Source organism: Vipera ursinii, assembly GCF_947247035.1.
Source record: "Vipera ursinii genome assembly, chromosome: Z".
Classification (NCBI taxonomy): domain Eukaryota; kingdom Metazoa; phylum Chordata; class Lepidosauria; order Squamata; family Viperidae; genus Vipera; species Vipera ursinii.
Genome location: NC_139517.1, coordinates 110625155 through 110635943, shown reverse-complemented (window position 1 = coordinate 110635943; position 10789 = coordinate 110625155). Strand labels below are relative to the sequence as shown.

The 10789-nt window shown below is 39.5% G+C and overlaps 1 protein-coding gene across 11 annotated transcripts in view; it reads right to left on the bottom strand.

The window, feature by feature from the left end:
* Nucleotides 1–10789, bottom strand: part of SVIL (supervillin) — a 186986-nt gene that overhangs the window by 133334 nt on the left and 42863 nt on the right. For 10 of the 11 annotated variants that reach the window (XM_083379407.1, XM_083379412.1, XM_083379414.1 and 7 more), the window contains exon 1: nucleotides 514–606. In XM_083379407.1, the coding sequence (XP_083235533.1) occupies nucleotides 514–535 (22 nt within the window). In that variant the 5' untranslated portion in view covers nucleotides 536–606. Of the gene's footprint in view, nucleotides 1–513; nucleotides 607–2811; nucleotides 2896–10789 lie in introns of those variants that run through there. The other variant, XM_083379415.1, reaches the window with a different exon arrangement.

The window sequence follows — 10789 nt, the reverse complement described above, 5'->3', positions numbered from 1 at the left end:
CACACCCTCTGCACAGTTTTGGAGAAGTCGTTTGAAATGTTTCTAGTAACCCAAGTTGCTATTACAACTGTCCCCTTCCTTTATTTTTTTTTAAAAGTATGCAGCATGAAATTAAATTAAGAAAAAAGTTTTCATAGCCACACAATAACCTATATCATGGGGTTTGCAACATCCACCAGACTTCACAGCATGCTGTTAAAATTTTCCTTATGCCACACACAGCTTCTTTGGAATTTCTCAATGCTTAGCACAGATGAAATAAATCAGTGCCACGGCTTGATCTAAGAGATCGCTCCTGCCTGCCTGCCAATACCTCCCATGCTATCTCACTTCTAGCTCCATTAAAAAGGCATATTGCAGGGATGCAGGTCCACAACAGGGATTTCACATGACACACTCCACAGATAGTCTTTAAGCCAATCACACACTAATTAGGGTGTAGACAATGACTTCCTTCAGAAAGCAATTGAAATGAGCACATTTGCTTGTTTTCCCCACCCAGTAAAATCTTACCCGTTTCCATTGTTAGAATCATAATTCCACTTCTCTCTCTCTCTCTCTTTCTCTTTCACCCTCTCACTTTCAGGGTCAGGCTTTACTTATCCAGGGCATGTGAGCGATTCAGAGACACAGCTTGGCTTTGTTTGAGCTTATATCTTCTGCCTCACTCTCCCCTCCTCCCTTTGGTGTGCGGAGGGTGGAGGAGAGAAAGAGGGAAACACTGCCTGTACCCGCGCGGCCAGGCCATCTCGATTGGCTCATTCACAAACAATTCTAATAAGCGCATTTATGTTTCCCCGAGAGCTTGAAATGATCCAGAGAGGCATTTTTGGACTGCCTTGTTTGCAACTTGCATAGCAAGAAGTTAAAGCACGTAGCCAACAATTGTCTTCCAAGCAGCTTCTTTCCAGAAGGGCAAACCACTGACTGAACACAAAGACTTGTTCTTCCCCAACACTACCTAGATAATAAATACAGGCACCAGAGCTACACCCCATTCAGAGGGATGCCGTCATCTCTTTCAGCAGAGGGTTTAACACTATAACTTGCACAGGAGGCTTTAAAATGGTACCTAAGGGCATCACAGGCAGCATCTAATTTGAGGTTGGACTTAGGCCCAGAACCAGCTTTCCATGTCAAAACTTGGTTTTGGCACACAACCTATAATCAACATTTCCTCAAGGATATCTGACAGAGCAAGAAGATTTTGCTTTGAGCACTTTATCTGTTTACAGAGGTTGTGATGATGCAAAAGGGGTGTGGTCGGTGTGATTTTCCATCTTTCTGGATTTGGGCAGGAAAAGGGGGATATTTTTCTGGCTTGTTTAGTTTTATTATATAAGAGGTTTAGCAGACAACATCCCCTGGCTGACCTTTGAAATGTTAATCAGCAGACCTGCTTACTATTTGGATAGGAGACCACCAAGAAACAAAAATGCTATATACTAAAGTTGCAAGACAAAATATTTTTTGAGATTAGTCTAGTTTTTACCATGTCAGTCATGCTAAGAATTAAGAAGCCATGTCATTTTCAGCAGTTGTTCCATAGAAATTTGCAAGATGGAAGGGAGGTCCCAGGCCAAGAAACAAAGAGTGAGGGCTCTGCAGAGCAGAACTTCTGCATGGCTCTTACTAGGTTCTGAAAATGATCCTTTTTGGAAAACAGGTTAATTCTCATCCACATACAAGATTACCCACACACATTTTAAAATATTCTAAAAGCCTTACACATAGTTGTGTGGAAAAAGTTTACCCACTGAAATTTTTGACTTTTAATTAATGCATTTACTTACTTCATTTGAACAAATTTAACAAATTTATTTACTCCCTTTATTATTTTATAAATAATAAATACTTCTTTCTCCTCCTATTCCCCCCCCCAATAACCATGTGAGAAGAGTTGGGCTGAGAGAGAAGCACTTTATTTTTTTTATGCCTCTGATAACTTGCAATACTTCTACTATCAGTATTATGAATAGAAACAAGAACAGCAATAATATTAAAAGGTCATTATGAACAGAATTATTAGTTTTTAAGGAGTAACATCTTTTTTTGTCCAGATAGGAAACAGGTCCCATAGAACATAACTTTGGCATGCAAGCACCCAGTATCGAGACTTAGGTGGATTATTCTTTCACAAATTATAGGTTTCTCCAAGTTTTCCATTCATTTCCATTTTCTTACAACTTTGGAATTGTTCCTGTATGAATGCTACATTCATATAATTTTATCTTCGTTTATTGAAAGCAGTTTTGAAAAAGTTTGGGAGCAAACTTTATAACAAAGTAAGGCCAAACTGAGCATACAGCAAATCCATACCATTATGCTGCACTTGTTAAGTGAATGCTGCAGTCATTAAGCAAACCAATGGTTTGGCATGGGTGCGGTTTCTCCCAAAAAATAAAATTTAGATCTGGTTTTCAACAGGACCATCATAAACCATAGTCATATGATTCTGGGACAATACACACACCCAAAATGAGCCCATATTGCCAAGCACTGAAAGTTTGGTCATGTGACTGTGGGAAGGCATGTGCAACTATCAGAACTTCAAATCTGGATCATAAATAGTCCCGAAATATATCCATTGTAACTTTGGACTTTGACCACTCATAAGTCAAGGGCTACCTGTACTCCATGGTCATAGTTATCAGGTGACCTAGAGGCCAATTTTACATGGGTCTCTTTGGTTGGAGAACTGACGCCATAAATCTTCCTTGTAATGTATTCAAGAAGGGTTATGGACAAAATTGTTATGTTTAACATTTGAGGTCTGTTGCTTCTAAAATACATTTTTGTTAAGAAGCTTACCTTAAGAGTTGGTCCTGATTGCCCAGAACACAGCTGACCGACACTGACTCTCTGGCGAAATTTTCAATCTGAAGCTACTTTTCCCTAGAGGAAATAAAAAACGTGTGATCATTAAAGGGACCATCCAGTCAAAGAAATAATTATTACCTGTTTGAATTTAATAGGTGCCTAATGCAAAATGTTAATGTTCCATCATATAATGGAGCCACTTGTCATCATAGTAAAGAGTAGATATAACACAAGTTAGGAAGCGTGGCCTGTTCCAGGAGGTAAACATCTTAGAGATAATTTAAGCATCTTACAACATCATCTGAAATTTTATGAATGTAAAGAACAAGCAGTGCACGATGTTGAAGTCTTCAACAGACAGGGTTAAAGGTGATGATCTGAAAGATTAACAGTTTGTTGTTGAGAGAACATGAGATCATGCTAATAAAAGCAACATGAATATATAACCAACTCTTTCTGAGTTCTGAACTACGTTTGTAGAGCACAAAATAGATGACTCCCAAGAAGATCAATGTGTACAAATCCTATATCATGGATTGTAATTTGAACATTTGGCAAACATATTAAAGCAATGGCATGGCGTCTCATGGTATTCTTACATGGAAGTTGTAACCTGGTTTAATTTTTTCTACTTATAATAGAATAACCAAGTTAGAAGAGACCTTGCAGGTCTTCTAGTTCAACCTCTGCTCAGGAAACCCTATACCATTTCAGACAAATGGTTGTCCAATCTCTTCTTTAAAAACTCCAGTGTTGGTGCACCCACAATCTCTGGAGGCGTGCCATTCCTTTGATTAATTGTTCTAACTGTCAGGAATTTTCTCCTTATTTCTAAGTTGGTTCTGTCCTTGATTAGTTTCCATCTGTTGCTTCTTGTTCTCCTGCAGGTACTTTGGAGAATAGGTTGACTCCCCTCCTTCTTTGTGGCAGCCCCTTAAATATTGAAACGCTGCTATATTGGATATTGGAACACTGCTATATTATCAGCAAAGAACCTCTTACAAGGCCTTCTTCCAAGGGAGATACTGAAGAAAAATATGAAAAATGCATTTTAAAAATCTACAAGAGAAAAGTATCAGCTTTCTTTGAGTGATTTGACTCAATAAGAAATCTGTATAGAAACCCTAGCCTCCTTTTGAAAGCGTTCCTCTCATTATACACTGACCTCTAGTGTGCTAAGAAAGAATCACTACTTTTGCTCAAAATAATTCGAAAAGACTTAATCCAGGGTCCTCAAACTTGGCCCTTTTATGACTTGTAGACTTCAACTCCCAGAATTCCTCCGCCAGGATGAGGAATTCTGAGAGTTGAAGTCCACAAGTCATAAAAGGGCCAACTTTGAAGACCCCTGACTTAACCTATAGCTCCATTACTTATTTTATTTATTTATAAGATTTTTATCCCACATTTATTACTTTTAAGTAACTCAAGGCAGTGAACATATATAATACTTCTTCCTCCTATTTTCCCTACAACAACAATCCTGTGGGGTGAGTTGGGCTGAGGGGGAGGGATTGGCCCAAGGCCACCAGTGAGGTACTTTGCTGAGGATACATTTAAACCAACATCTCCACTATTATAGTCCAACATCTTCACAGCTACCCCTCACAACAGATCACTTTCATTTCAAAACCCCCACTTTTTTGGTTCCTATAGAGAATTAAGAAAAGACTTATGTGTGTCTTACTATATTTAGAAGTAAAAGCAGGGCTTTTTTCTCATAGAACGCTCAGAACGGAGTTCCGGCACCTTTTTTGGATGGAACCTTGTAGGGTAGGCAAGGCAGATTGTATGACATGTGTGAGTTCCGGCACCTTTTTCTTTTACAAAAAAAGCACTGAGTAAAAGAAACTTTATTTATGGATGACAGTGAGCCAATGACATCTAAACAAAAGTGAGCCAATGGCATCTCAACATAAATATGCAAAATGATCCACACACAGAACAACCAGCCAGGGATGGATTGCCCCTCTCCCCCCCTATAAAGAATTGCAGGTTTTATCCTGGCAAGCACCTACAACATTTGGGCTGGGTGCCACTTGAATACAGACTGCAGACCTTCCATGAGTGCCATGCAGTGATGGGATTCAAATATGTGAACAACCAGAAGTCCATTCTGGGGCTGGGCAACAAAAAATTAGCTACCAGTTTTGCTGAAGTGGTGCAAACCGGCTGAATCCGACCACTGGTGCCATGGTGAGGACTGCAGAAAAACCAAGGCAATGGACAGTGATGTGTTAGAAAGCAAAGAAGAGATGAAGAAAAGGAAGACTTTGGAAAGGCTGAGGAAAGAGGCAAGTTGGATGCACCTTGCTTGAATTCAAGGATGTGATGGCAGGGACAGGCCACCTTAGAATACTGGCAGAGGACTGGGAGCTGCAGGAGATGGCTGAAAGAGCTGCATGCGGCTCCGGAGCTGCAGGTTGCTGACCTGTGGTCTACACAGTTGAAGAGATGAGTGAGGGACAAGTGAGGAATACCACCTTATTGTCCCGTAAGACTTCTTCTGGACTTTCTTTCAGGCAATTACCTGAAATGGTAAAGGACAGTGGTGGCGAACCTTTGGCACGCGTGCCAGAGGTGGCACACAGAGCCCTCTTTGTGGGCACTCATGCCATGCCCCAGAGATGGCAACCATCCCTCTTTAACCAGCCGCCCGAGTTGCCACGTGGCCGGATGCATCCCGGCATGGCTGGTTTCCCTCTCCCCCGTCCTGTCCCTCCTGGCCTCGCATGCTCTCCTTTTCCTGGGCACAACCCAGGCAGCTTCTCTGAACTGCTGGCGGTGGGCTACGGAGCTCCAGAGTGCACCGGTCAAGCAGCTGGCAGGCTCTGGCTGCTGATGGACACCATCAGCCCCCATGCGCTTGCTGGCCTCTGTGTGCGGGGGCCAATGGTGTCAGGCAGCAGCTGTCCTGGCCCCTGCCTCGCCTTGCCCCGTGGCAATGGCACCCCTATCCTACTTTGCCTCACCCTGCAGGACGAGCCTCCTGCCCACTACCCCACCTGCCAGAGACCCCATGGATCTCCCCCAACCCCACAGGCATCCCTCCCCACGAGCAACATGGAGGTGACCATGCCCACTTTGGCCACACCCACCCAGTCTGCCATGACCACCACAGCCATGCCCACCCAGTGGGCCACGTTCCACCTGCCACCCGGTGATAAATAAGTCGGTTTTGGGTTGCAGTTTGGGCACTCGGTCTCTAAAAGGTTCGCCACCACTGGTATAAGATTTCCTGCCTGACCAGGGGGTTGGACAAGAAGACCTCCAAGGTCCCTTCCATCTCTGTTATTCTGTTCTATCTTGTTCTGTTAAACAGAGCCGAACGGTTTAGCTAAGCTTCTCAGGTACAGTGGGGTTTCTTATGCCTAAAATAAGAGTATACCCTTCCATGTTCCTGCACATCCCAACTTGTAAAATGACTCATTCCATAGCTGCCTTGTTTAGCAATGGAAATCCTGATCCCGATTGTGATCACCTATTTGCAGAATTAAACATAAAGTCTGCAAAGTTTAAAGCCATAATATTTTTGGGGAAAAATGGTTATTTTTTTAAGGTGACTGTCAAGAACAAAAAAATTAACCCAAATGTTCCAACCCTCCTTAACCCATTGAGTTGGTTATTACTTGGCATTCTGTATGTACCAAATGAACCCTCACCAATAGCAGCAACTCTCACTGAATCTCAACAGAAAAAGTCCTACTTCTTGCATCACTAGCTCTAATTTTCATGTGGCAGAGGATCAGATGAATATTATATTCTTCTGGTATGCATCCCAACTGAAATCCCCGAACCAAATCATACAAGGATAGGAATTAATAGATTAAACTATTTCCTGTCCCGTGCAAAGAAGTTGGACACCAGAATAGTTCAAATGTTCCACAATTTTATTTCATAATACCTATACAACAAGAATCTGAATTTAATGATCAAGGCGAATTAGCTGCTTCATTGGACTTTAAGGGCGGCTAGATTTAGGGAGTGTAGAGACTCCAAACTAATGATGTATTTGACACACACACCCATTGTGTTCAGCCTGGTCGTCTCCTACATTTCCTGCAGACTAAATGATTTCACCAACTGAAAGAGGTACGGGGTGAATCTCTCCAGCCTTTAAAATGTACAATCTGCATATGATTTAAATGGGGTAGGAGGAAAAAAATACTACAAAAAATGTAATAGAAAGATGCAGCTAGAGCAACCTGCGTATGTCTTATTGATAAAATTACAGAAATTATTCATTTTCATTTGAAAAGCAATTGGAGAAGAATGAGGTATGAAGCTAAAGCATATATGCTAATAAAGTTTCCTTTGGTACGTACCATTTTCTGAATAATAACACAGAACTGCCTTTCTTCCAGATACTTTGTATTTATTTATTTATTACTATTCAGGCCATTCTGCAATTCTGGCATTTATTGGTGGTCTCCCAGCCAAACACCCAGGTCCGACCATATTTATCTTTTCTGAAATCAGCCAGGACTCCTAGGTGCTTCATCACTTGCTGCAACTTAAATCTGAGAAAATACAGAACAAAACTCTATATATCCTACTTAAGAATGGTAACTCTGTGGAAAAAATATTGCCTGTTCACCCAACCAAAGTAATTGACAATAGGTCTACTCACTTTTGTACCTATCCAATATTTAACCTTCACATTTAAGGAAAAATCACTATCAATATATCTATCTTCCATTCTCAAACTCCCAACTTCACTTGCAGCTTTACTATCTCCCTGATCTGTAATCCTATCTTACACAATGTTTCTTTCCAAATCCTATAAAAACTAGAAAATACACATCTTGTTTCTCTTCATGTAACCAAATGCTTTCACAACAGAGCAGAAGCTATACCAGAAAACTTTAAGGAACATCTTGCTTGAACCAGGCTACCTCAGAGAGCAAAGAAACAGCTTGAAAAGCTTCATTCCAGATGCTACTGATTGCGCTATCTGCAGTATTAATTCAAAATGGCAACTTAAAAGGTGATAGGATCACCTGTTTCAAGCAACAGCTGGCCTCTGGAGCAAAGCACCAGAGGCCAACTGTCTATTCTTGCTTAACATCACAAGCAAAATAGTTATCTGCCAGCCACATGGAAATCTTTAAATATAACCATCTGGACATAACTTGAGTATTAATCTTTTTCACATTACTACAATGATTTACTTCAGTTTAAGCTTCAAAGAGAGTTTTAAAATATAACTGGGGAAACATAAACAAACTTAACTAGATGCAGAGATGGTCCAGTCATACACACTACGAATTGCTATAAATTCTGGCTTATGTTCATAAACAATATCTTGGATGTATTCACCTTTGCTCCTATGTCTCCTGGCTAAGAATGGCAAAACAAGCCAGAAAAATCAAAAGTAGTAGTTCTCACTTAACAACCAGTCATTTAGTGATCATTCAAAGTTATAACAGACCTCCTGGAGCTATTATGACCTGGTTCTGATGGTCACACTCCCCTCTGAAGTCATGTGATCATATTTTGGACATTTGGCAGCTCACATTTACAGCCATTTTCAATATCCCACAATCATGTGAATATGATTTTTCATGTTTGTTTCTGGGTTTTGGCAAAAAAATGCCCATTGAAGAAAATGGGTTCAGGCTTCCGGTTTGCCAAGTCAGCCAACATAGATGTCTGGAGGATGGCTCTCATCTTCCACATCCAGTTTTGCATTGTTGGGGGGTCCTAAAAGGGCCGAAGAGTCGCCCTGGAGGTGCGACCAGAAAGAAGGGCTTTTGCAGAAATGCGGGGGAGCCGCAAATCCCCCCATTAGTGCCTGCATTCCCTTCGTACCAGCGGACAAAAGACTGGCCATAGTAATACGGCCAGTTACTAGGCTGCAGACAGCCGAAGTCAAACTTACCATCAGGCAACATTAAAGCAGCGTGGAAGAGACGGGGGTAAGATTCCTCTCTTATACCTTAATCTTCTTCTTTTCACCTAAATAAGCTGCTATGTACCTTCCCCCCTGTGGAGAGGGAGGGGGGAATTCAACCCCCCTTCAAATAAGTGGCGAGCAAGCCCAGGGGTGTTTTTTTAAAAAAAAAGTTGAAAAAAGAAAGGGACTAAAAGAAAAGAATTTTCAAAGTACTTGGGGGACACCCAGTGGCTAAACCTGAAATTGCAATCTGACTTTCTCTTTAAAAAAAACACAAGAAAATATTTAAGAAAAACAAGATAAGATTAACCTTAAACACCAGATGTGAAACTTCACTATGGAAGAGTTTCAAAAACAAATCTATGCTATGTGGGAAATAGCTTACCAAACTTATCAGTTCCTTTCTTCAGCTGGCGATGAAATAAGAGCTTTTGGAAAAGAACTAAAAAGCATCTCGAAGAAACAAACTCAAACTGTGACTACAACTAATATTTTATTGGGACAGAACTTAACAGAAGAAATTGAACAATCAAATACATTGGCAGAAGAATTAAATATTCAACAAATACAGACTTTTGAAAATTATAATGGAAAAAAGGTGGAAAAAATTTTTGTTCAGACCAGGACAATTATATCAAGAGGAGAAAATAATGAGAAGATTTGGTGCTGTTAACAGACTCCTCAATCCTTCAAAAGTGGAGACTAGAGGGCCACTTCAATATGATATAACAACACAAGAATGCTTTGATGATCCTGAGGTAAAGAAGCAAAAAATGACATGGTAAAGGAAGAAAGCAAGAATAAGATTGAAGAAATATGGACATTCTTAAGAGGCCTGAAATAGATAATACCAAAATAGACAGGATTGTACTTGGATTACAAGTGATTGTTTTGATGAGTAGATAAAAATACTGACTAATTTAAAAAAATAAAGATAAAACACAGATGTATGAATACTAACATTGAAATATTGAGTTCCTTAAATGATATGGATTTAAGATGTATATATGTTAAAAATGATAGAATGTAACTAATATACTTGGATGTTGTGACATGAGAGGATGTATTAAATGTTGAAATGGAAGAATGTGGAAACTATAAATGAGAAACAAGAATATTATATTGCCCTCCTCCTCTTTCTCCTCCTTGCAATTGGTATTCTAATGACTACTATTCTAATATTGTACTACTAATATTGATATGGAAATGAGATAAATAAGAAGTGTTTTACATTACTAGGTATTGGAGAAAATTGTGTAAAGGGAAAGGAGGTTATTTAGCAATATGAAAATGAGAAATTTTAAACGTTTAATTTTAATATCAATGTAAAATTAAAGCTAGAAAAATATATAAGGTGTTTAATGTTTTAAAGATGGAATGTTAAAATATAAAATATACTAAAGTATTGATAAATATAAGAAAACTATTAAATGACTGATGGATAGCAGTGAGATAAGAGATAGTATGTATTAAAGGAAAAAAGAGAGAGGAAGTATTGGTTACAACAATTTGGAGATTTGTAATAATATGTATTTGTCTGAAATGGAACTATTGTAACTCAGACACCACGTTGCTTTTTAAAGATACTATTGTAATATTGGAAAACTAATAAAAAAGAAAAAAAGAAAATGGGTTCATTTAGTGACTACGATGTTCATTTAATGATTGTGACATTTGCTTAATGACTGATGTAAAAAAGGATGTAAAATCGATCATGGCCAAGTGGTGAACCACATAAAAATGGTCCCAACTTACAACCATAATTCCAGTCTCAATAATGGTCATAAGTCAAGAGCTACCTGTAACTCAGGAGTAGGTTTTCTGATTTGTACTTGCCAAAGGAACTGGAATCTCTTCTTATGATTTTCTAGTAAAGCTCAGAGTGACAACCCAGGAATTCATGTATGACTATAAAGCCAAACCATCATCTTAATATTTTTAAGTTTGTGAAATCATTATGATAGATAGACTAGGAGCACCAGCCTGTACTAGCCCACTGCTTTTGAGTAGTAAATCCAGAATTCACAGAACTGTACACTGACTTAATAACTTATTAGCATTCTCTTGCAATTC